The sequence below is a fragment of the Pristiophorus japonicus genome, chromosome 3 (genome assembly GCF_044704955.1).
Source record: "Pristiophorus japonicus isolate sPriJap1 chromosome 3, sPriJap1.hap1, whole genome shotgun sequence".
Taxonomy (NCBI): domain Eukaryota; kingdom Metazoa; phylum Chordata; class Chondrichthyes; family Pristiophoridae; genus Pristiophorus; species Pristiophorus japonicus.
Genome location: NC_091979.1, coordinates 38,889,333 through 38,916,148, shown reverse-complemented (window position 1 = coordinate 38,916,148; position 26,816 = coordinate 38,889,333). Strand labels below are relative to the sequence as shown.

At 44.6% G+C, this 26,816-nt stretch overlaps 1 protein-coding gene across 1 annotated transcript; it reads right to left on the bottom strand.

Moving 5' to 3' along the window:
- Positions 1 to 12,657: 12,657 nt before the first annotated feature.
- On the bottom strand, positions 12,658 to 18,712 carry LOC139257038 (inhibin beta B chain-like). Its single transcript, XM_070874382.1, has 2 exons — positions 18,275 to 18,712; positions 12,658 to 15,339 (listed from the first exon to the last, which is right to left on the bottom strand). Exons 1-2 carry the CDS (start codon positions 18,681 to 18,683, stop codon positions 14,567 to 14,569), a joined length of 1,182 nt encoding a protein of 393 aa, XP_070730483.1. The 5' UTR covers positions 18,684 to 18,712; the 3' UTR covers positions 12,658 to 14,566.
- Positions 18,713 to 26,816: the final 8,104 nt, after the last annotated feature.

The following is a 26,816-nucleotide window of genomic DNA, read 5'->3' as shown; positions in this document are numbered from 1 at the left end:
GGAAGTCCAGAACTAGGGGACACAGTCTTAGGATAAGGGGTAGGCCATTTAGGACTGAGATGAGGAGAAACTTCTTTACTCAGAGAGTTGTTAACTTGTGGAATTCCCTGCCACAGAGAGTTGTTGATGCCAGTTCATTGGATATATTCAAGAGGGAGTTAGATATGGCCCTTATGGCTAAAGGGATCAAGGGGTATGGAGAGAAAGCGGGAAAGGGGTACTGAGGTGAAGGATCAGCCATGACCTTATTGAATGGTGGTGCAGGCTCGAAGGGCCGAATGGCCTACTCCTGCACCTATTTTCTATGTTTCTATGTTTCTATATTTCAGGGAGCTCGGAAGAAAATTAAAGGGTAGGACCTCAAAGGTAGTAATCTTCGGGTTACTACCAGTGCCACGTGCTAATGAGTATAAGAATAGAAGGATAGAGAGGATGAACACATGGCTGGAAAGTTGGTGTAGGAGGGAGGGCTTTAAATTCTTGAGGCATTGGAACCGCTTCTGGGGAAAATGGGACCTGTACAAACCGGGCGGATTGCACCTCAGCAGCGCCGGGACCAATATCCTCGCAGGGAGTTTTGCTAGTGCTGTTGGGAAGAGCTTAAACTAGCTTGGTGGGAACCTGAGAACAAATTCAAAAGGGAAGGAAGTAAAGCATAAATTGGATAGCAAGAATCTAGAAAGCGGATCTCTAAGACAGAGGAAACAAGGCTTAGCAAATAGTAAGCAAGGAAATCTTCCTGTGCTGAATGGTATATTCTTTAATGCAAGGCGTATAGCGAATAAGGCGGATGAGCTAAGAGCACAGGTAGACACTTGGGAGTATGACATTATAGCCATTACAGAAACATGGCTGAAAGAGGGGCAGGTTTGGCAGATCAATATTCTTGGCTACAGGATTTTTAGACAAGATAGAGAGAGAAGTAAAAAGGGAGAGGTTGTGGTACTGATTAAATAAACTATTACAGCGGTGAGGAGGGATGATATGTTAGAGGGATCATCATATGGGTCGAATTGGAAAATAAAAAAAGGGCGATCACACTGCTGGGCGTGTATTATAGACCCCCAAACAGTGGAAAGGAGATAGAGGAGCAAATATGTAGGCAAATTGCTGTGAAGTCCAAAAACCATAGGGTAGTAATAGAAGGGGATTTTAACTATCCAAATATTGATTGGGACAAATTTAGTGTGAAGGGTTTAGAGGCTGCAGAATTCTTGAAATGCATTCAAGAGAACTTTTTTAGTCAGTATGTTGCAAGCCCAACACGAGAGGGGTTGATCTTGGATTTAGTTTTGGGGAATGAAGCTGGGCAGGTTGAAGGGGTATTAGTAGGAGAGCACTTGGCTGCCAGTGACCATAATTCAGTCAGATTCAAGTTGGTTATGGATAAGGACAAGAATAGGCCTGGAATAAAAGTTCTGAATTGGGGAAAAGCTAATTTTGCTAAGTTAAGGAGTGATTTGGCCATGGTGGACTGGAAACAGCTACTTGTGGGTAAATCAGTGGCGGAAGAGTGGGAGGCATTCAAGGAGGAGATCCGGAAGGCTCAGGCCAAACATGTGTCCTTAAAGAAATAGGCTGGGAAAAATAAAACTAGAGCCCCCTGGGTGTTTAGGGACTTACAGGGGAGGATTAAGAAAAAAAAGGACGCTTATGTACTATACCAATGGTTAAATACTATAGAATCTTTAGAGGAATATAGAAAGTTAAGAGGCAAAATTAAAAAGGATATTAGCAATGCTAAGAGAGAGCACGAGATATTCTTCGCCAGTAAAATTAAGGAAAACCCTAAGATGTTCTATAAATAAATTAAGATTAAGAGGGTAATTAAAGAAAGGGTAGGGCCTATTAGAGACCATGAGAGTAATCTTTGTGCTGAGGTGGAATATGTTGGTAAGGTTCTTAATAAATACCTTGCATCTGTTTTCACAAAGGAAAGGGGAAATGCAGATACTGCTATCGAGGAGGAGTGTGATATTCTGGATGAAATAAACATAATGAGAGAGGCAGTATAATGGGGTTTAGCAGCTTTGAAAGTAGATAAGTCCCCAGGCCCGCTTGAAATGCATCCCAGGCTGTTGAGCGAAGTAAAAGAGGAAATAGCAGAGGCCTTGGCCATCATTTTCCAGTTTCCTTTTGATCTGGGCATGGTGCCGGAGAATTGGAGGCCATAGAAACATAGAAACATAGAAAATAGGTGCAGCAGTAGGCCATTCGGCCCTTCGAGCCTACCACCATTCAATATGATCATGGCTGATCATGCAACTTTAGTACCCAATTCCTGCTTTCTCTTCATACCCCTTGATCCCTTTGGCCATAAGGGCCACATCTAACTCCCTTTTGAATATATCTAACGAACTGGCCTCAACAACTTTCTTTGGTAGAAATTCCACAGGTTCACAATTCTCTGAGTGAAGAAGTTTCTCCTCATCTCGGTCCTAAATGGCTTACCCCTTATCCTTAGACTGTGACCACCTGGTTCTGGACTGCCCAACATCGGGAACATTCTTCCCGCATCTAACCTGTCCAAACCCATCAGAATTTTATATCAGATCCCCTCTCATTCTTCTAAATTCCAGTGAATATAAGCCTAGTCGATCCAGTCTTTCTTCATATATCAGTCCTGCCATCCCAGGAATCACTCTGCTGAACCTTCGCTGCACTCCCTCAACAGCAAGAATGTCCTTCCTCAGATTAGGAGATCAAAACTGTACACAATATTCAAGGTGTAGCCTCACCAAGTCCCTGTACAACTGCAGTAAGACCTCCCTGTTCCTATATTCAAATCCTCTCGCTATGAAGGCCAACATGCCATTTGTCTTCTTCACCGCCTGCTGTACCTGCATGCCAACTTTCAATGACTGATGTACCATGACATCCCAGCCTCATTGCACCTCCTCTTTTCCTAATCTGTCACCATTCAGATAATATTCTCCCTTCCTGTTTTTGCCACCAAAGTGGATAACCTCACATTTATCTACATTATACTGCATCTGCCATGCATTTGCCCATTCATCTAACCTGTCCAAGTCACCGGCAGAATCTTAGCATCCTCCTCACAGCTCACACTGCCACCCAGCTTAGTGTCATCTGCAAACTTGGAGATATTACATTCAATTCCTTTGTCAAAATCATTAATGTATATTGTAAATAGCTGGGGTCCCCGCACTGAACCTTGCGGTACCCCACTCGTCACTGCCTGCCATTCTGAAAAGGACTGTTTATTCCTACTCTTTGCTTCCTGTCTGCCAACCAGTTCTCTATCCACGTCAATACATTACCCCCAATCCCATATGCTTTAATTTTGCATATTAATCTCTTGTGTGGGACCTTGTCAAAAGCCTTTTGAAAGTCCAAATACACCACATCCACTGGTTCTCCCTTGTCCATTCTACTAGTTACATCCTCAAAAAATTCTAGAAGATTTGTCAAGCATGATTTCCCTTTCATAAATCCATGCTGACTTAGACCTATCATGTCACTGCTTTCCAAATGCGCTGCTATTACAATTTTAATAATTGATTCCAACATTTTCCTCACTACCGATGTCAGGCTAGCCGGTCTATAATTCCCTGTTTTCTCTCCTCCTCCTTTTTTAAAAAGTGGGGTTATATTAGCTACCCTCCAATCCATAGGAACTGATCCAGAGTCTATAGAATGTTGGAAAATGACCAACAATGCATCCACTATTTCTAGGGCCACTTCCTTAAGTACTTTGGGATGCAGACTATCAGGCCCTGGGGATTTATCAGCCTTCAATCCCATCAATTTCCCTAATACAATTTCCTGACTAATAAGGATTTCCTTCAGTTCCTCCTTCTCGCTAGACCCTCGGTCCCCTAGTATTTCCGGAAGGTTATTTGTTCCCCATTATAAATTCACCTGATTCTGACTGCAAGGGACCTACATTTGCCTTCACTAATCTTTTTCTCTTCACATATGTATAGAAGCTTTTGCAGTCAGTTTTTATGTTCCCTGCAAGCTTACTCTCATATTCCATTTCCCCCCTCCTAATTAAACCCTTTGTCCTCCTCTGCTGAATTCTAAATTTCTCCCAGTCCTCAGGTTTGTTGCTTTTTCTGGCCAATTTATATGCCTCTTCCTTGGATTTAACACTATCCCTAATTTCCCTTGTTAGCCACGGTTGAGCCACCTTCCCCATTTTATTTTTATGCCAGTCAGGTTTGTACAATTGTTGAAGTTCATCCATGTAATCTTTACATGTCTGCCATTAACCCTTTAAGTATCATTCGCCAGTCTATCCTAGCCAATTCACGTCTCATACCATCGAAGTTACTTTTCTTTACGTTCAGGACCCTAGTCTCTGAATTAACTGTGTCACTCCATCTTAATAAAGAATTCTACCATATTATGGTAATTCTTCTCCAAGGGGTCTCACATAATAAGATTGCTAATTAATCCTCTCTCGTTATACAACACCCAGTCTAGGATAGCCAGCTCTCTAGTTGGTTCCTTGACATATTGGTCTGGAAAACCATCCCTTATACACTCCAGGGAATCCTCCTCCACCATATTGCTACCAGTTTGGTTAGCCCAATCTATATGTAGATTAAAGTCACCCATGATAACTGCTGTACCTTTATTGCATGCATTCCTAATTTCCTGTTTGATGCCATCCCCAACCTCACTGCTACTGTTTAGTGGTCTGTACACAACTCCCACTAGCATTTTCTGCCCTTTGGTGTTCCGCAGCTCTACCCATACAGATTCCACATCATCCAAGCTAATGTCCTTCCTTACTATTGCATTAATCTCCTTTTTAACCAGCAACGCTACCCCACCTCCTTTTCCTTTCTGTCTATCCTTCCTGAAAATTGAGTACCCCTGAGCTAATGTAATACCCTTGTTTAAGAAGGGAGAAAGGGATAGGCCGAGTAATTACACGCCTGTCAGCCTACCTTCAGTGGTGGGAAAATTATTGGAAAAAATCTTGAAAGACAGGATAAATCTACATTTGGAAAGGCAAGGATTAATTAGGGACAGTCAGCACGGATTTGTTAAAGTAAGTTCGTGTTTGACTAACCTGATTGAATTTTTTGAGGAGGTAACCAAGAGGGTCGATGAGGGTAGTGCATACGATGTAGTATATATGGACTTTAGCAAGGCTTTTGATAAGATCCAACATGATAGTCTGGTCATGAAGGTTAAAGCCCATGGGATCCAGGGAAAAGTGGAAAGTTGGATCCAAAATTGGCTTGGAGGTAGGAAGCAAAGGGTAATGATTGATGGATGTTTTTGTGACTGGAAAGATGTTTCCAGTGGGGTTCCGCAGGGCTCAGTACTGGGTCCCTTACTTTTTGTGGTATATATCAATGATTTAGATTTGAATATTGGGAATATGATTAAAACGTTTGCAGACGACACTAAAGTTGGCTGTGTGGTTGATAATGAAGAGGAAAGTCATGGGCTGCAGGAAGATATCAATCTACTGGTCAGGTGGGCAGAGCAGTGGCAAATGGAATTTAATTCAGAGAAGTGTGAGATGATGCACTTTGGGAGGGCTAATAAGGAAAGGGTATACACATTAAGCGGTAGGCCATTTAATAGATGAACAAAGGGACCTTGGAGTGCTTGTCCATAGACCCCAGAAAGTAGCAGGCCAGGTGGATAAGGTGGTTAAGAAGGCACATGGAATGCTTGCCTTTATTGGCCGAGGCATAGAATATAAGAGCAGGGAGGTTATGCTTAAATTGTATAATACTTTGGTTAAGCCACAGCTGGAGTATTGCGTGCAGTTCTGGTTACCGTATTATAGGAAGGACAAGTTGCACTAGAGAGGGTGCAGAGGAGATTTACTAGGATGCTGCCTGGAATAGAGAATCTTAGTTATGAGGACGGATTGGGTAGGCTGGGTTTGTTCTCATTGAAACAGAGGGGGTTGAGAGGAGACCTCATTGAGGTGTACAAAATATTGAGGGGCCTGGACATAGTGGATAGTAAGGGCCTATTTCCATTGGTGGAGGGGTCTATTATGAGGGGACATAGTTTTAAGGTGGTTGGTGGAAGGTTTAGAGGGGATTTGAAGGGGGGCTTCTTTACGCAGAGGGTTGTGGGGATCTGGAACTTGCTGCCTGGAAGAGTGGTGGATGTAGAAACCCTCACCACTTTTAACAGATGGTTGGATGGGCACTTAAAGTGTTGTAACCTGCAGGGTTACGGACCTAGAGCTGGTAATTGGGATTGGACTGGATGACCTCCTGTTGGACGGCGCAGATATAATGGTAAGTACTGCAGGGAATAGAATACGGCCAGGGTGATCTCCTGGACTAGTTTCGATCACGTGGATGGGTCGGAGATGAATTTTCCCAGATTTTTTCTCCCTACATTGGCCTGGGTTTTTATCTGTTTTTTGCCTCTCCCAGGATATCACCTGGCTCCGGTTGAAGTAGAGTGTAGAATAGATAAGGGGTGTCTAATGTTGTGTGAGGCGGACTGGTTGGGCTGGGTGCTCTTTGCCTTTCCGTCATTGTTCATAGGTTTATATGTAACCTTTAGAGTTGCTGACCAAGGGCCGTGCAGCTCTTTGTTGGCCGGTGTGGACACGATGGGCCGAAATGGCCTCTTTCTGCGCTATAAATTTCTATGGTTCTATGTTTCTATAAATGGAAATCTGATCAACCTCCGACACCTCCAGGCCAGATCTAAGGTCATCCTCTGTCATTGAACTACAGTACGCAGACAACTCTTGCATCTGTGCAAACTCGGAACTCCAAGCCATCGTCAACACCTTCATCGAGGCATACGAGAGCATGGGCCTTACACTAAACATCCGTAAGACAAAGGTCCTCTACCAACTTGACCCTACCACACAGCACTGCCTCCCAATTATCAAAATCCTCGAGGCCTTGGATAACATGGACCATTTTCCGTATCTCAGGAGCCTACTGTCAGCAAAGGCTGGCATTGACGAGGAAGTCCAACACCGCCTTCAGTGCGCTAGCGCAGCATTCAGTCGCCTGAGGAAGAGAGTGCTTGAAGACCAGGTCCTCAACTCTGGCACCAAGCTTATGGTCTAAAGGGCAGTAGTAATACCCGCCCTCCTGTATGGCTCAGAGATGTGGTCGATATACAGCAGACACCTCAAAACTTTGGAGAAGCACCACCAGCGCTTCCTCCGCAAGATCCTGCAAATCTATTAGGAGGACAGACACACCAACATCGGTGTTCTCGCTCAGGCCAACATCCCCAGCATCGAAGCATTGATCACGCTCAATCAACTCCGTTGGGCGGACCACATCGTCCGCATGCCCGACACGAGCCTCCCAAAGCAAGTGCTCCACTCGGAGCTTCGACATGGCAAGTGAGCCCCAGGTGGGCAGAAGAAACGCTTCAAAGACATCCTCAAAGCCTATTCGATACCTAGGAATCCCTGGCCCACGACCGCCCTAAGGGGCGGAAGGGCATCCGGGAGGGCGCTGAACACCTCGAGTCCCATCGCTGAGAACAAGCAGAAACCAAGCATGGTCAGCGGAAGGAGCGTGCATCAACCTAGGCTCCCCCCCCCCACCCTTTCCTTCAACCACTGTCTGCCACACCTGTGACAGAGACTGTAGGTCCCGCATTGGACTCTTCAGTCACCTGAGAACTCAGTTTTAGAGTGAAAGCAAATCATCCTCGATTCAGAAGGACTGCCTATGATGATGACATTTCCCTGCCCACTGAAAAATGGCAAAAAGTAAAACTTGGGGCAAAATCTCAGCAGAAGCAGGTTCTGCCCAATTTTCCTGGTCTCTGATGGGATGATTCACCATGGTTCCACTCAGGGCCCAATGGAATTTAAAGTCCCTGATCTCTAACAGGACTCCAAACAGTTAGAATATCCCACTTGAAGTGCCGTAACCTACAAGGCTACAGACCAAGAGTTGGAAAGTGGGATAAGGCTGGATAGCTCTTGGTCGGTTGGCATGGACACGATCGGCCAAATGGCCTCCTTCTGTGCTGTAAATTTCTATAATTCTATGATTCATTTATTTGATATAATACAGTGTGGTCCCATGCGTTATCCACTAGCCACATGTGGATGATTGGGAATCCAGATAGGGCTAATTGCTTTTCTGATTCATATATTAAAAATGAGTCATAGTTACAATCGCTGGGCATGTGATCTCAATACTCGTTCGCACAGCCTATGTGTGTATACTTTAATCTTTTGTGCTAATTTGTAAAATGGTAAGACAAAAAGCAGAGCATATGAGTGTTTTTTGATCATTGTGAGTGCTTTATTTCCTTGATGGTGATCGGCATTTGTTCAGTAAATCTGCATGTGAAATGCCGTTACCTGTATTGTATGAGTGTATGTAATACATTTTCTATTAAAATGAGTGCCTGTGCCATAGCAACACCTGTAGCTACTCAGTGGTTTCTATTGGACAACACTGGTATAGTACCTCAGAGACCTTTACCTAATGGGGCCCTTTGATTTTTGTACTCAATTTTAATTTTTGACACCCATTTTAGATCACTAACACACTTACAATCATGTTGAATATTTCCAGCTTTGTCAACTTTATATGCCATACTGATCCAAAACTTTGTATATTTTATACATTATTTTGTGTAATAAAGGGTACTGGTTTTGTGTAATACAGTATTTTGTGTGAAGGGGCATTTGATAAACTATTTGACCACTACAAAAAGTTTTGCTTCAAAAAAGCATGGCCACCTTTGCACTTTCATTTTATTTGCCATTTTCCTTTCTCCACAGATGCTACCTGACCTGTCTCCACCATTTGTTGTTTTAGGAAAATGGCATTGCCTAATTGGAACCCAAACTGCAGCTATTGATCTTACCCCATACCACAGTATAAATGCACCCTCAGATCAGTAGCTGCAGTATACATTGACAACCAGCAGTACTTTACTCGTACTACCTGGCTGCACTACAGACTGTCAGGTCCAAAAAGAGCTCTACACATGCTGTTTATGTACATATTTGAGCTTGGCTCTGGGCTGTTAAATGTTAAAGCTATTGAGAGTGGAGATGGGAGATTCCACATTTTCAGTACCATTGAATACATTTATAAAGTGCCCAGAAGATCCATTAGATACCCTGATCAGTAAGTAAACATGCTTTGGCACCACACTAGAGCTATATAAACTTCAGACTGCCTCACCCAGGGTAGCTCACAACTCTCCATTCCAGGCCGATCTATACTGCAATGGTACTACCCCAACAATAACTACCACTTACATTTATATAATGCCTTTAATGTAGTAAAATATCCCAACGTGCTTTGCATGAGCATTAGCAGACAAATTTTGAGACCGAGACACAGAAGGCGTTATTAGGACAGGTGACCATAAGCTTGGTCAAATAAATTTTAAGGAGCATCTTAAAGGAAGGAAGGTAGGGAAAAGGAGAGGTTTAGGGAGGGAATTCCAGAGCTTACGGCCTCGGTAGCTGAAAGCACGGTCGTCAATGGTGCAGAGATTAAAATCGGGGAAGGGCAAGAGGCCAGAATTGGAGGAGCGCAGAGATCTCGGAGGATTGTGTGGCTGGAGGAGATTACAGAGATAGGGAGGGGCGAGACCATGGAGGGATTTGAAAACAAGGATGAGAATTTTAAAATCGAGGCGTTGTCGGACCAGGAGCCAATGTAGGTCGGCGAGCACAGGGGTGATGGGTGAACGGGACTTGGTGCGAGTTAGGACACGGGCAGCAGAGTTTTGAATGAGCTCATGTTTACTGAGGGTGGTAGCTGAGAGGCCAGCCAGAACACATTGGAATAGTCAAGTCCAGAGGTAACAAAGACATGGATGAGGGTTTCAGCAGCAGAAGAGCTGAGGCCCCAGTGAGGTCAAAGTTGCAATAGAAACATCTGATAAAGCGCATTTACTCCAACAGCCTGAAAATAAGCCCATTTCCAAAGTGCTTTTCAGTCAATGAAGTACTTTTGAAGCGTAGGCACTGTTGTAATGTAGGAATCGCAATGCCTTTAACAAATGTAACCTTAACTAAGGCTCCCTTGTATAAGCGAATCTCAACTGGGGTGAGCTGGGGGCTTCCCATCCAATAATTGGAGATTTCTGAACCTGCTGCACTTTCTTTCGCAAAGCTCCCGCGCATGTTAATGTGACGGAAAGTTCCACCTTTGCCCCAGCTAAATTTCATTCTTGGCAAAACAGGACGAATAGGCCTAGACATGACTGGAGAATAATGTAAAAGCGGATTATGCAAAGCAAATCCCCCCAGTGCTGACCCACCTTTCTTCTCTGGTCCCCATTGAAGTTGCAATGTTGTGACAAGGGTGCGTGTGAATCGCTGGGCGGTGAGGATCAAAGGGCGTGAAGGCTTCATTCGCAGCCCAAAGGATCAGTTGTCGCACAAATACTCGGGAGAAAACGGAGGGACTTGAGAAAATGGGTTACTTTGTTTCATGGATGTGTGGAAGAAGGAATCGACGCTGCGGGATTTGAGAAATCAGGAAAGTGCAGTGTCTCTCCGAGTGGGCCAGTACATTCTGGTCCAGGGACAGGTCTAGCTGCCTCTTGCAGTGCGGGCGGAAGACACGAAGCTAGTGCTTGTGCTGAACCTTGATGGCCACATTGACTTAACCCTGGTTAAGATGCTTCGAAATAAGTTGACGGGTCACCCCGTCCCGACTTAAGTGGAATTGGACGAAATAGATTCAGAGCATAGATAAGAAAATACAAATACTGGAGCGGAAATCTTACATATATCATTTATATTTTTTAACGTTTCAACATCAGACATTAAAGTTGTCGTGCTCTGTCGCAATTGGTCAATTGTTTCATGACAACAGAGTATTTAAGGGATAGGAAGGAAAGGCGAGTAAATGGAGTTGGGATAATTCTAGTTAAATGGTGGTAAAGGTTGGGGGTGGGCGGGGGCTGAATGGCCCACTGCTGTTTCGATCTGATCATTGTAATATGTGTCAGAAAGAAATAAAGATCGAGCTATTTTTGGAGCCCTGAATTCCTCATCCTTTCTATGTCTACACATTATTGTAATTTCACTGCCAGTGTATTGGACTTAATACTTCGAGGTGTATTTTTGTAAAGCAGTGTGGGCAGATTAGTAACGGGGCTGAAAGAACTGGATATTTAATGGGGCTGCCAAGAATTCGCCTGCGAAAGAGCTGATTTCTCACATAACAACTTGTATTTGTATAGCGCCTGTAACGTAGTAAAGGAGTCAAAGATGGGCAGCAGAAACGTTACAAGGACACTCTCAAAGCCTCCCTGATAAAGTGCAACATCCCCACTGGCCAAAGACTATCCTAAGTGGACGAAGTGCATCCGGGAGGGTGCTAAGCTCCTCAAGTATAGTCGCTGAGAGCATGCAGAAATCAAGCGCAGGCAGCGGAAAGAGCGTGAGGCAAACCAGACTCCCCACCCCTTCCCTCAACGACTATCTGTCCCACCTGTGACAGAACTGTGGTTCTCGTATTGGACTGTTCAGTCACCTAAGGACTCATGTTAAGAGAGGAAGCAAGTCTTTCTCGATTCCGAGGGACTGCCTATGATGATGACAACGTCCCAAGGAGTTTTACAGGAGTATTAACAAACAAAATTTGACACCAAACCGCATAAGTTGATATTAGGGCAGAGCTTGGTGAAAGAGGTATGTTTTAAGGAGCATCTTAAAGGAGGAAAGAGAGGCAGAGAGGTTTAAGGAGGGAATTCCAGAGCTTAGGGCCCAGGCAGCTGAAGGTACAGCCGCCAATGGTGAAGTGATTAAAAACGGGGATGCTCAAGAAGCTAGAATTGGAGGAGTGCAGATATCTCAAAGGGTTGTGAGGCTGGAGGAGATTACAGAGATAGGGAACAGCCAGGCCATGGAGGGATTTGAAAATAAGGATAAGAATTTTAAAATAGAGCCATTGTTTAACCAGGAGCCCATGTAGTGAGCACAGGGGTGATGGGCAATAAACCATAGAATCATAGAATGGTTACAGCACGGAAAGAGGCTATTCGGCCCATTGAGCCCTTGCCGGCTCCTTGCAAAAGCACTTCAGATAATCGTACTCCCCCGTCCTTTCCCCATTGCCCTGCAAATGTTTTCCTTCAGATACTTATCCAATGTTCCCTCTAATTTATTTTCATGCACAATTCCTTTGACTGGCTTTGCGGCTCTTTAATACTTTCATGCATGCGCGGTTTCTTCAATGTAAAAGCCGGTGAGCGGCCTGCGCGGGACTTCCAGACCACTGCACAGTCGTACAGCTTGGCAGGGACGTTAGTGATGGGTGAACGAGTTAGGACACGGGCAGCAGAGCTTTGGGTGACCTCAAGTTTATGGAGAGTAGAATGTGGGAGGCTGGCCTGGACTGCATTGAAATCGTAAAGTCTGGAGGTAACAAATGCAAAAATGAGGGTTTCAGCAGTGGATGAGCTGAGGCGGTAGATGTTACTGAGGTGGAAATAGGCAGCCTTTGTGATGGTGCCTATATGTGGTTAGAAGCTGAACTTGAGGTCAAATATGACACTGAGGTTGCGAACAGTGTGGTGCAGCCTCAGACAGCTGCGGGGGAGAGGCAAGGAGTCAGTGGCTGGGGAATGGAGTTTGCAAAAATCACAACTGATGGTCCCACAAACATTGTGAGATATCTCACTCCCCTTGTCCGGGGGAAATAACTGCTCACACACACATTCCATAGATGTAGATTTGTTTTATTGTAGCCAAACTGTACAGAAGTGTCAAATACTCCAACTGTTAGCTAGTAAATGAAGATGAATCCGAACCAGTTTTAAATTACCGTATATGTAACATAAGGAAATGCATGATATGGTCATAATGTGACAGGTTGATACTGTGTGTATGCCATGTATAGCATGTGCTTGCTTTTGATAAGTTGCACGGGTTATTGAGGAATGGAATCCACAGTGACATGAAGCTGACAGAATACTCAGGTTCTTTGCTAACCACACTACCACTAAACGTCTCAATGGCCTTACTCAAGCCCAATAACATTTACAGAACACTAAATACTTGGCCTCTTTGGTTCCATTGATATGTATAATACATTTTGATTTCTCCTCACCCCCAGAATTATTCTTCTTTCTATAAAAATAACATTTTCATTTTTTGTTTTAAAAAAAATGGCAGTTTTTTTTAAAAAAAACTAATTAACGCGACGCCTCAGTGCAAATAGAAAACGCGAGAAACAAAAAACCTCTACAATCATTCGCCGTATACAAGAAGCGAAAGATTTAGCTTCAAGTAATTGGAAAGATTTTAAATCCACAAATTCACCTGTTTACTGCTAATCATTTACATTGCATAGCTTCCCCAACCGGCACTTATTTAATAAGAATGGAATTGGGTAATTCGTGACAAGTGCACCGTTAAGTACCACGTTTATGTGTGTATGTGTGTGTTGTTGTGTGTTGTTTTCAAGGCGTTCAAATATGCAAGTGCTATATGTGCTTTCGGTACTTTGTAAGTGCTATGCGACTCCAGCGTCTTAACCAATGTGACCATCAATGCACATTGTCTTCGTGGTGAAGTGATCTTGGACCGTGTTATCACTGAAGGAACCGTCTCAGTACATGTGACAGTCCACGGGCTTCGACCATTCGGCCCATTCTGAATACGATCTGAAAACAGTTTATATATATATATATATATTAATAGAGACAGCGATAGGAAAAATAGGGGAGAAAAAAAGACAGGTTGAAACCAAAGTGTAGGAAGGTGAGAGAGGAAAGGGGCAGATGGTTCCAATATACAGATGAAGTACAATTGTATTAAAATGAGTGGAATCGATGTTGGTAGAAACGTGTGAAAGCATCGCCAAGTTTCTATTCAGACCTCCCCGTCCCGAGACGAGGCAGTCAGGTTCAGAGTGTATGGAGAACAGAGAGCACAGTGTTCCGAGCGGCCTGTATTGTGGCGACACACACGTTACTTGGGGAGGGGAGGGAGAGGGGAGTGGGAGTAGTTTGTTCGCTGGAAAGATCAGTATCTCAAGTTTCTCCACAATCATATCTAGATGCTCATTTTCCCCCCCTCTTGTGCGTCCGTGATTCAAATCAGAGTGTGCGTGTGTGTAACAAAAACCTGCCGAAGGGTCCGATCGTTTACACACATCTCACTATATAAGTGTAACAAAAAAAACACACACACACACAACAGTCTTTGCGGTATAAATAATTAAAAGTGTTCACAATTTCCTCCTCGAGGCAAGAGTGCTGTGAAGGAGCACTCCACCTTAAACGGTGCCTCTGGCGAATTTAAAATACAGCGAGCGATGAGCTTTTTGAGATTTGGAGTGCTTTAAGAGAAGTCTGGAGCGGGCGGTGCTTCTGACCACGTTGAGGGGAAAGAAAGCAATGATATCACTGGTGCTGTGGAGCGGAGCCACACACGCACGCACGCACACACACCCTCTCTATGTACAGTGTTTCCCCCTTTATCCGGAATGGTTACGAGAGTCAGGTGGTGACTTTGTAAATCACAGTGAGTTGACCCCCAGTCGGGGTTCGTTTTTGAGTCAAGTAAAGTTGTCAACAAATAAAGATAGTGTGCAGCAGTCCTCTTGTTTTTTTGAAAAGCCCCCAAAATATGTGCGTGTTGGTGTCCTCATGCACAGCCGCACTCTTCCACGATCATGTTGGGCACGTCCCTCTTGACAATGTTGTACTCGTCGTCGAAGTAGAGCATGGACATGGTGCTGAGCTTGGTGGGGATGCAGCAGGAGTTCATGGAGCCGGGGTTCATGCCCCGCATGCGGTACTGGTTGACCACGGCCGTGTGGAAGGACGAGGCCGAGCCCGGGGCTCCGGCCATGTAAGCCGGGCAGCCGCCCTCGCAGTAGTTGCCATAGTAGCCGGTGGGCGCGATGATCCAGTCGTTCCAGCCGATGAGTCGGAAGTCGATGTAGAACTGCTGGCGGCAGCACAGGCTGGTGCGCCCGTCGCACTCCAGGCCGCGCTTGCGGATGCGGTGCTTGGGGTCGAGCGCCCGGGCTTGCACCACCAGGAAAGGCCGGTGCGACTCGTCGGCGCTCTCCACCAGCACCGGGCTGACCGCCGAGCCCTGGCAGCCCTCGCACCGCACCTGCAGGTCGTGCCGCCTCTCGCCCCGCCCCAGCTGAGCCTGGATGGGCTGGGTCATGGGGAAGGTGTGCCAGCTGCTGCGTTTCAGCTCCAGCCGCTTCTCCACCGACGGCCCGCCGCGCCCCCCGCCCTCCTGCAGGTAGATCTTCACCGTCACCTTGCGCCGGCTGCCCTTCTCCGCGTTGCCGGGCAGCAGCTTCAGGTACAGCCACAGATTGGCCTGCTGCACGAAGAGGTTCTGGTTGCCCTCGTTGGAGATCAGGAAGTACAGGCGCGATTTGGATGAAGCCAGCTCATCTGCACGAAGAGAATGGGAGATTGTTAATTCCCTTGCCTGACCTCGCCTAGCATAGTCCAGCGACGCATTCAGCACAAATCGTGCCGGCAAGTCGCGGGGAACTTGTATGTGTGTGTGTGTGTGTGTGTTGGGGGGCGCAAGCCATTTAGGACCGAGATGAGGAGAAACTTCTTCACTCGGAGAGTGGTTAACCTGTGGAATTCCCTACCGCAGAAAGTTGTTGAGGCCAGTTGGTTAGATATATTCAAAAGGGAGTTAGATATGGCCCTTACTGCTAAAGGGATCAAGGGGTATGGAGAGAAAGCAGGAAAGGGGTACTGAGGTTGAATGATCAGCCATGATCCTATTGAATGGTGGTGCAGGCTCGAAGGGCCGAATGGCCTGCTCCTGCTCCTAATTTCTATGTTTCTACACACACATAAAGTGCCCGATTGTAACTTTGTTTAGACGGCACAGCTGTGTTTAAGAGCTCGCATGCAGCTCTTGAAGACCGCTCACTGCCGAATAGCTGAACGGGAAAGCCCTCACACAGAAGCACCCAAAGGCACACCAGCTTCATAAATTGCAAATTGCTGTCGGAGGGGCTCACGAATAATGTTGCCCGTCCAGCAGGGACAGTCCGAACACGGAAGCAGAGATGGGGTTACCAGTCAGTCTGATGCTGCAATGGCCAGTCTCTGAAGTGATCACCGTTTACCGTGGCAAAATGTGCTTCATCGACACGAATATTGGGCAGCTCGTAATTGTTTTCATCCAATGCACAGCACTGAAACGTCATATTAATAGACGGTCATTTGTAGAATATCCAAATATGTTCACACACGTTTGGCAGATTGAAACATTAGAATAGAGTGACACTTTTAATACTGGGAATTTGAGGCCAATTTGGAGGTGTGATGTGCTCCAGTCTGTTAAAATAAATTCACAAACTCACTGGCAACTTTATGCTCGAAGTATTAAAGCTTTCATTACACTTCATCAAGTGACTTATTCAAACACGAAATTACGGGTTTGCCCCCAAAAATATTATCATATTTCGAATGTTTAGTCGCTGTGCAATTAGATGCAATAGATGGGGGTAAATAAAACGTCCTTTATAAAGAAATCCTGCTATTCCTCTAGTAATACTAAATTAGAACGTGTACCTGGGGCTTTGTTGAAGTAATAATAACTCATTTTGAGTCTAATCTATTGAGAAGACTCTGTCTATTCTTGCTTCGCAGATGCACCAAATATTGCGTGGATTGAAATACTCAGGCGCAACATTTTCCGAGCACCAGTGACAATCACTAATGCAAACATGATTTGGGCCCAGACATATTTCGTTTACGCTTCAAATATTTGATGATCCTACAATGAAAGAATTAGAATTGTGCTGCCAAGTGTTTGAGAAGTAGCTTGTAGTCGCAAGGCCCGAGCTGGGCTCCCGGCAGAGACACTATTCGAATCAAGCTACTTCAACTTTCAAAAGTGCGATTAATAATGCGATTAATCCGCCCTCCCGTAAACTTTACAGGACCGTGTATACAATGTTTGTGCCGCTATTATGAAGCTGACTGTAGACTGGGATGTATCTCTCAAGTACCACCTCGCTCTTCGGTAAATGGTCAAGGGGGGTGGAATTCTCCGATGTCACTTGTAAAGGAAGTCATGAGCAAAACGTGTGCACGTTACAAGCTATGAAACGGCGGAACGCTTTCTTCTACAGCCGCTACGGTCATCATTTTGCCCACGAGTCCGCAAAATATTGGACATTATTTTAAGAGTAAAGTTATACCTTGTAACACCGAAACACGATTCTAGATTTAAGCCCGGAACATAATTGCTCTTGAAACCAGATTGCTTTCCTTCGACACATACAGGGAATCGGGTATTTGTCCATCCTTAATATTATACCGGTTTAAATACTACCCCGTATCGATGTCATGGTTTTTCTATGGTGAAGTTAATAGCCAAGTACCGTGTTATAAATACACTTACCTGCAACCACACAACACAGTACATGACAATGATGAAACGTTACTTAGTGCATCTCGACCAAATTCCTGGTTCTGCTTTCTGGTCTAAATATTTAATCATATTCTGTACAGGAAGCACCTTAGTGAGGCCAAGAATGTGTTTAATCTGGAAATATGTGTACTCTGCCTTTGCCCATCCGCTGTGTGTACGGTTTGATTCCACATTCCAAGGAACAGCTGTGAGAGAGTCTGGTGTGAGTCTGATGTATTCTGTCAACTATTTCTGTTTTAAACGCTTGTAGAACATGACATCAAACCACTTTTTCATGTAACGGCTATAAATTAGAGCTTCACACACGCTACCAATTAATTTGTCATTGACGGGCAAATCCTGAGCCTCATTTCATTATCTCGAACGTCCGTTTTGACTGTAACCCTTTCAGTGCTATCTTTGCATTTGGACCTTCAGAATCGACACATTTTACGGTGTGCAACAGAGGGGACGTCTGTGCATTGTGCATTGAAGACCAATACATTGTTTGCTGCAGTGCATGCGAGCGAATTGAAGGTGAATGATCTCCACTCATCAATTTACAATCCCAAACTAAATCTGCTCCCAACTCTGTGACTGTCATATTTGGTACCGAGTTTGCAGCTCTAGTGGTGTGAAGACAAGTTAGTCACACAGGCTCTTGTTGTTGCACAGGTCAGTTCCGAACACGCAGAGAATGCATTGCAATCACAGAACAGGGGCACAGGGAAATTCTAACACCGGCTGGGAACTGTCTTTACAATCGCCACGACTAAACCGGTCCCGCTTCTTCCTCTCAGCCCAAAGTTAGTAACAAACTATCCCCATGAACCCCAGTGGCGACAAATCACTGTAAAAGTTACTGTCGGCGTTATAAGGGCATTTATGTCAATTATTTCGAGTTCGGTGTCGGGGGACTTGTTTCGTTGTTGAGAGTTTACCGACCTGTCTCCGCAAAGCTAATGATCTCCGAGGTCTGTTCCTGCAGTTCCTTCCTGGAGTTGACGGTCGCATGGCCGTCCAAATTGGGGATTTCCAGCCTGCCGTCCTCTCTCATCTTTCCGGCGTGCAGCTTCCTGAGCGCTGTGACCATGGCGGCTTTGGGGACGGGGTGGGTGATGTTGGGCCTCTCCCTCATCTGCAGCCGGTTCAAGATGTGGCGCTTGACGGCTTCCAAGAAGACGGCGTCCGCCCGCCCGGGCTCCTCCCGCTGGCCCAGCCCGCACGCCGTGCAGGATCTGGGGCTGGAGGGGGGCGACGCCTCCGGGGCCGGAGTGGAGCCGGCACAAGCCACGGTCAACAGCAGCAGCAGTGGCAGCGGCAGGCAGGCTCCCGCCAGGCGCAAGAAGCTCATCTTCCCAAGCGGCAAGCCAGACAGCTCCACTGAAGGTTGGAACCGGACAGCCCGCTTTCCCCCCCAAAATCACTAGCAAAAAATATGGCTTAAAAGGGGTTTGGTGTTGGTGCTGGGGCTGCCACTGTTTTTTGAATGAGCCGCAATCAGCATGATACAATCAGAAAGTGGGAGACGCGGATCTGCTGTCTCTGATGTTTCCACATCGCACCGGCTTCCTGCCGACAAATAACTTTCTTTTTGTAAAAAAACAAAACTGGAGAGGGAGGGGGAAGATACCAAAAAAAAAATGAGCATCCACAACTCTTTATTGCACTTTTGAAGGCAGCCAGCGCCGTTTCAGGGTTTGCTTGAAGTTGCTCTGCACGGTTTACCAGCCAAAGCAATGATTGGTCCAAAAGTCCCAACTTTAAAGTAGTCTTAGTGACCCAATATTTATATATATGGAGAGAGAACGAGAGATCCAGTTGGAAACACAAAACAAAAACTGTGGTTCGCCAAGACAGGAGTTCTCCTGAGTTTAGAGCAATAATCCAGCATTTGTCATTTGCGCCAGGGTATTATGTTGGTCGTCCGCAGCCGCCCGGGTTAATACAGTGCAGTCAGTGACTGTGGCGCTGACTTAATTTCCTAAAGGTGCAATTAAACAGCATTTGAGGATCCGCTCTGCCGCACGGCGCTGCCAGCAATCACGACATTGTGTCACTGGCTGCACAGTTTTATATTGATGTTCGGGAACACCACGTGGGCCGCTCCACCTATTAACACGCCGGCTCCAGAGATAGGCGAGATTAACCGTTTTTACTCCTGGGGACAGCCACTTCCTGTGGAAGTATTACAACCCCCCGCCCCCCCCCCCGCCCCGCAGAAACAAAAAAAAAGCGGATTCTGTCTGTTATCGAAAGGGTTTACACCGAGAGACAGCGAGCAATCCATCAGCCCTGACAGATTAAGGGACGGCTGATGAGCGGGCTGTTTAGCACCCCCCCCCACCCCCCCAGAAAGAAAGATGTTTGATTTTGGTGTACATGTGTTTTCTAACTTTTTTGTTGTTGTTGAAGGTTGCAGATGGTTCAAAATTATTTCAGAACGCTCTTGATAATCTAAATTGCGTTCGGACGCAGAGTTTACACAGAGGCAGAACACGAGAGGGTGGGTTATTGCAGGTGGCGTGGCTGACAAGACGGAGGCAGATTTTTGCAAATGTCCCGATTCTGTCATGCCTTGCAGGTTTTGCAACACAAAAACAGGCACTGTGATATATTCACAGAGCACAAGCACACACAGCTCCTAACATGGAGGAAGCTCTCTCAGAAGTGTCCGGAAAACTGCCTAGTTCTGCTTAATGATTAACTATGCACTTGCAGAACACAATACATCCACATCCATAGTGTGGAGCTACAAACATTACAAGCTTACAGACATCACACTTCTCCCTCCTTAATGAAGAAGCCATCATAACAAACATCATATATAACCTTCATGTTTATACATAACACAGGATACAAACTTATTTTTCTTCCATATTTACAAATTTAACTTCACCACTTGTTTTCTGTTTCAAAGAGAATACCTTCACTCTCGAACAGAACCTTCCAAACCTGGTGTCGATTCTAAACTCATTCGAGGCTCATCCTGAGGAACCTTTTCCTCCGCGGAATTTCCCTGATTTTCATTTGAACTCACTTTAACTTCAGGCTCTTTGTTTTCCTGACTCGGACTCAGACTTTCATTCTGATTCTCTCCTGGATTTGTTTCTAGTACATTGGATTTAGGATTTGCTACTGGTATATCAAAACTATCTGATGAGTCAGAAATAATTGAATCATTCCCACCTTCAATTCCTTCCATGTCTGTAGGTAAAATATGATCAATATGAACAAACCTAACCTGTCCATTATTAAACATCTTTACCAAATTTGTGTGAGGACCACATATCTTCACCACTCTTCCTGGTGATGGTTCTTCACTTTCACCTTCTGGTTTAATTTCACACTTCTCTCTTTTACTCTACCCTTATCATGATTCTCTTTCTGTCTTAATTGTGTCTCTTCTACGGACTGTGCCAAATTTGGCTTCAACAACAAGAATCTGGTTCGTGGTTGTCGTTTGAGAAACAGCTCTGCTGGTGTTCTACCAGTAGTTGTATGAGGAGTATTTCGAAATATAATCAAAAAATTAGCCAATTTGTGATCCAATGACAACTGTTGTTTCCTTGGATTAGGATCTAACATTTGTTTTATGAGGGCACGTTTTATAATTTGTACAGTGCGCTCTGCTGCACCATTCGAAGCAGGATGGTATGGTGGAACCTTGGTATGTTTCACACCATTTTTGCTTGTGAATTGTGCAAATTCTTCTGAACGAAATTGTGGTCCATTATCCAAAACAATTTCTTCAGGGAGGCCAAATGAAGAAAATAATTTCTGCAAAATGTCCAATGTTTTACGTGTTGTTATTTTCCACATTGGAAACACCTCACTCCACTTCGAATGGCTATCAATCACAATGAACAATTGTTGTCCTTCTAACTCAGCAAAATCAATATGTAGCCTTTGCCACACCCTGGGAGACCATTTCCATGGCTGTAATGGTACTGGTGGTGGTTGCTTGCTTACCGATTGACCTGTCGTACACTGACTCGCAATGTACTCTATATCTTTATCAAGACCTAGCCACCATAAATAACTGCGTGCAAAACTCTTGGTGAAGCACATTCCCAGGTGCTGGTCATGGAGGTCTCCTAATAATTTGGACCTGAATTTATTTGGTATAACCACTCTTGCACCCCACATGATACACTCTTTATCGACTGATAATTCATTTCTACGAATGAAGAATGGATGTGTATCTTTGTCTGTTACCTGGTTTGGCCATCCATTTGCAATATACTCATACACCTTTGACATCACTGGGTCACGTTTGGTTGCTCTACCAATCTCTTCAGCTGTGACTGGCAGTTCATCAATGTATGATAAATTAAACACTTCTTCCCTATCGGGTGTAACTTGTGATGGGGAAGGCAATCTAGACATTGCATCAGCATTACTGTGATCATCTGTATTCAATATCATATGTATATGCTGACAAAATCAAAGCCCATCTCTGCATTTGGGCTGCAGCTAATGTTGGAACTGGGGACTTTGGATGGAGGATTGCTGTTAGGGGCTTATGGTCCGTAACGATGATAAACTTATGACCATACAAGTATTTGTGAAACATCTTGACCCCCAAAATTAATGCCAAAGCTTCCCTTTAAATTTGCGCATAATTACTCTCACTGGCACTGAGAGTGCATGAAGCAAAAGCAATTGGTCTCCACTACTTGATACGTGAGAGATCACTGCCCCAACTCCATACGGAGAAGCATCACATGCTAGCTTAATCTCCTTAGATATGTTATAGTGAACTAACATGGTGCTCTCTACCAATTTGCTTTTACACTCCTTGAATGCTGTATCGCATTCTTTTGACCATTTCCAATGGGCCTGTTTTTTCAAAAGTTCATTCAGTGGATGTAATACTGTAGCCAAATTTGGTAGGAACTTCCCATAATAGTTCAAAAGACACAAAAATGAACGAAGTTCAGTGACATTCCTGGGAGTGGGTGCATTTCTGATCGCATCCACTTTTTCCATGGTTGGATGTAAACCATCTTTGTCTACTCTGTACCCTAAGTACTCCACTGAATTTTTAAATAACTCACACGAGCAGACACTCGTACTCTGTGCTTCTCTAGCCATTTGAGGACTTCATTCAATATGTTATTATGAATTTGCCTATTTGATGCTGAAATTAGTATGTCATCCAAATAACATACTACCCCTTCAATACCTTGCAAAATCTGGTTCATCACCCCTTGGAATATGGCAGAGGCGGAAGACACTCCAAACGGTAGCCTATTAAATTGATATAGGCCTAGATGAGTATTTAAAGTCAAACATGACTTGGACTCCTCATCTAGTTCAAGCTGTAAGTAGGCATTCATAAGATCCAGTTTTGAGAAGATCTGACCACCTGTCAGTGTTGTGAACAAATCTTCTATATTCGGCAATGTATTGGGGACATTACCCTCTAGAACCTGGTTTACGGTTACTTTATATTCACCACACAATCTTACCTTACCATCAGACTTAGGTACAACAACAATGGGTGTAGCCCAATTACATCGATCTATCTTACAAATAATGTTCTCAGTCTCTAGTCTTTTGAGTTCTTGCTGAACTTTCTCCTTGAGTGCATATGGTACGGAATGTGGCTTGTAGTAAACCGATCTAGCGTCCTTCTGTACTCTGACACTCGCCTTGAAGCCTTGGATCGGACTGCCCGTTTCACAGAACACCTTCGGATACTGCTTGATAACCTCATCCGTTGATGAAAATCTCGCTTCCACACAGAAAATCTCACTCCAATCCAGCTTCAGTGAGCTCAACCAATTTCTTCCTAGTAAGGCAGACTTGTTTCCTTTCACTACTATTAGAGGCAAGTTCTGAAATTGATCTTTATATTTCACCGGTACAGTGATACGACCTACTACAGGAATTTTCTCTCCCGAGTAGCCTCGCAGCTCTATCTTGGATTTCTCCAGTTGGATATCATGCAATTTGTCACGGTACAGTGACTCCGGTTCTGCACTCACGGAGGCACCCGTGTCAATTTCCATTGACTCCCGCAACATCTATGTAGATTTTGATGCTTTCCGAATTGCTGTCCGTTAACCTCATGCTCCTGATGACGTGTAACTCTAACATCTCTTCGTCCTGTTGTTGTTCTTCCATGCTATGTAGTTTCTTGGAATTTCTACTCATAACTTTGAATGCTGGACTCATAGCTTTAAAAGCTGGTTTACCCTTCAGTCGGCATGCCTTCGCTAGATGCTCAGTCTGTCTGCAAAAGAAACACTCTGCCTTCACGTATGGACAACTTCGAGCAATGTGTTCTCCCAGGCACCTATAGCATGACTGCGACGCACTGGTAGAATTTCCAGTTTCTGAGACTTTCGGCCATGCCCGTCTTTTACTTTGAACCTGCAGGTGATTTACCTCGGTTGACTGACAACCATAATCATTATTTAATTCTCGGGAATATTGTTCGGCCATGCTCATCGACCTCGCTGTCTGACAAGCAATCTCAAAAGTCAAGTCATCCGTCGTCAATAACTTTCTTCTGATCGCATCATTTTTCACCCCACAAACAAAACAATCCCATAATGCTCGGTTTTGAAAGTTTACAAAGCTTTTTTAATGCTATGATGTAATCACCGATACTTTCATCAGCCTTTTGATTCCGAATCCCGAAACGATAGCTTTCTAATGGTTTGGGATTATAGTGCTGCTCCAGCTTCGTTAAAATCTCTTTAAGCGTTGTGTCCTTTGGCTCGTCAGGCACAAGCAGATTTACAAGGGTTTCGTATAATGCCGGACCTGTCTCCGAGAAGAAGATTGCTTTCTTATGTTCCAACACAGCCTGGTTCTGGACTGCATTGTCTGGAACTTCGATTATGTTATTTGCAGTGAAATACATTTCTAGCCAATCCACATACACTTTAAAACATTCCTGGTCGTGTCTATATTCACCCAAATGTCGCAATAAACCTGCCATTTTAATCTCTAGCTGTTCACACCATGTGCTGTATTTTACCTCAGATGTTGTAGCTTTTTTCCAAAGACAGAAACTTCCAAAGTCTCTCTGTTAGCTGGCTGAATCCTTCACCAACAAAATTTTAGCTTTAAATCATCCGAAAAATCCCATGTCAGTCACCAACTGTGATATATTCACAGAGCACAAGCACATACAGCTCCTAACATGGAGGCAGCTCTCTCGGAAGTCTCCGGAAAACTGCCTAGTTCTTTTTAATGATTAACTATGCACTTGCAGTACACAATACGTCCACATCCACAGTGTGGAGCTACAAACATTACAGGCTTACAGACATTACAGGCACCATTTCAGTCCTCGTTACTTCTCTATAGTGTAAATGAAAAGTTGGTTATATTTCTGTACAGAAACACCACATATACCCCCGTGCGTGTAACCGGCATTCCTTCAGTTGACTTATTCCAATGCTTATGTTCAAGTTGCAATATTTTTTGTGGGGATGGCTCAGAAATAAAGTTAATCGTTTTGTCTATTACCGAAGAGTCAGTCTGTGTTTGAAAACCAATAAATTTGTTTCACTTCGGTTCTAATTTCAGCAACCCTGGGCAACACGAGCCACTATCTCTATAAATAGCCGGCGGTCAGGTCCGGGTCAAGTGCGATTATCCACATTACAAGTGCTCCTTCGCCTCCAGCATGACCCTCGCCCTATGGTGGTCTCTTCCGAGTCAACTGGGCAGCAAAATAAGCCGAGATCAGATTCACTTAATCCAGGCACTTTTCAGGGAAGGGGAATACATTAAAAGTCGACAAACATTGACAAACCATTGGCCACTATTTCCCCATTCAGGTAACCTGCGAGTGTTTGACCGGGGCACAAAGTGTAAAATTTGCCTTCCTGCTCTTTCAGTCTCAGTTAATTAAGGCTGACAAAGAGAACGCGAGCTCGGGCTGAGAAAACTGTGTGCCAATAATGGACAGCTTGCCGCCGACAATGAATATGTTATACCTAGATCTTGATGGCACCCACTCAAAATTATATTCGCGCTCTCTACACTTGCCCCTGGCATTGGTTTGTTCTCTACTCAAGAATAAAGTCATTTTCATTTACCTTTTCTTCTATTTCAAATCCTTTCTAATCCACCCCCCCCCCCCCGCATGGTTTACGAGGTGGGATCAAGCGGGGGCGTTGGGTGCACCGGTATGGCTTTGGGGGGAGGTGGGGGGGGGGGGGGGCAATGCTCATTGCCACACAGTGGAAAGTGAAACTCTGCTAAACAGCCATGTCAAGTAAATAGAGCGCCACCCACCTTTAGAAGTGTGCGGGCGGCAAGTCGGAAACCCCAACCTGGTGTAGCGGAGCTGGTAACTAGCATAGCGGATTGAACGGTCCGCAACCATTAGATAGCGTGCTAACAGCAGCCTCCTCACCGTGAATTAGTTTGGGAAAGGGATAAAAAGCAAATCAAAATGTAACCATTTTAGTTGGAAATGAATGGTTATTATTGATCACCCCCCCCCCCCCACTCCTTGCATGGCCACCTGAAATGATTGCCACGCTTGACTCAGTGACAAGTGTACGATGGGATGAATTTGTGAATGGTATTTTAGTTTATTCTTCCTTACAGTGCTGCCTGCAGTTCCTGGCGATCATGAGTAATCTCACCGAATTACCTCATTCACACAGACACCTTTCCCGCCTATGATCCACACTGTCTGCTTACTGTACTTACGCCTAGTGTTTGACAAAGCCGTGTTTTGTTCTCTTTTTCTATGAAGTAGATAATATTAGAACTGCTTTATTTGCAATCAGAGTTGGTCCTTCAATTTTGGTGCCCTCCATCCCCAGAAGTATTTATAGACCTGTACAAATCTGACTCATAACACCAATCTCAAGATCATTAGTAGGTCATTTTATGGACCAAATCCCATAAAGAAAGAAGAAAGACTTGCATTTATATATCGTCTTTTATGACCACCGGACGTCTCAAAGCGCTTTACAGCCAATGAAGTACTTTTGGAGTGTAGTCACTGTTGTAATATGGGAAACACGGCAGCCAATTTGCGCACAGCAAGCTCTCACAAAAAGCAATGTAATAATGACCAGATAATCTGTTTTTTAGTGATGTTGATTGAGGGCTAATATTGTCCAGAACACCGGTGATAACTCCCATGCTCTTCTTCAAAATAGTGCCATGGGATATTTTACATCCACATTACAACAATGACTAAACTCCAAAACCACTTTATTGGCTGTAAAGTGCATTGACGCATCCGGTGGTTGTGAAAGACGCTATGTAAATGTAAATCTTTCTTTTCACCTGAGAGAGCAGACAGGGTCTCGGTTTAATGCCTCATCCGAAAGACGGCACCTCCCTCAGCACTGCACTGGAGTATCAGCCTAGATTTTTGTGCTCAAGTCCCTGGAATGAGACTGAAATATATCACTGCATTGGTGTATGTTACAAAGTATATCACAGCGTCTTATAGTACAATTTTTTTCTATGAACTGTTTTACCGCTATACCTTATGTGT

Bases quoted from the DNA above. Each gene is read 5' to 3' on its own strand.
- LOC139257038 (XM_070874382.1), bottom strand. From the start codon at position 18,683: ATGAGCTTCTTGCGCCTGGCGGGAGCCTGCCTGCCGCTGCCACTGCTG. The intron at 15,340-18,274 runs GTCGGTAAACTC...CTCTTCGTGCAG, and splicing joins CATTAGCTTTGCGGAGACAG to ATGAGCTGGCTTCATCCAAA.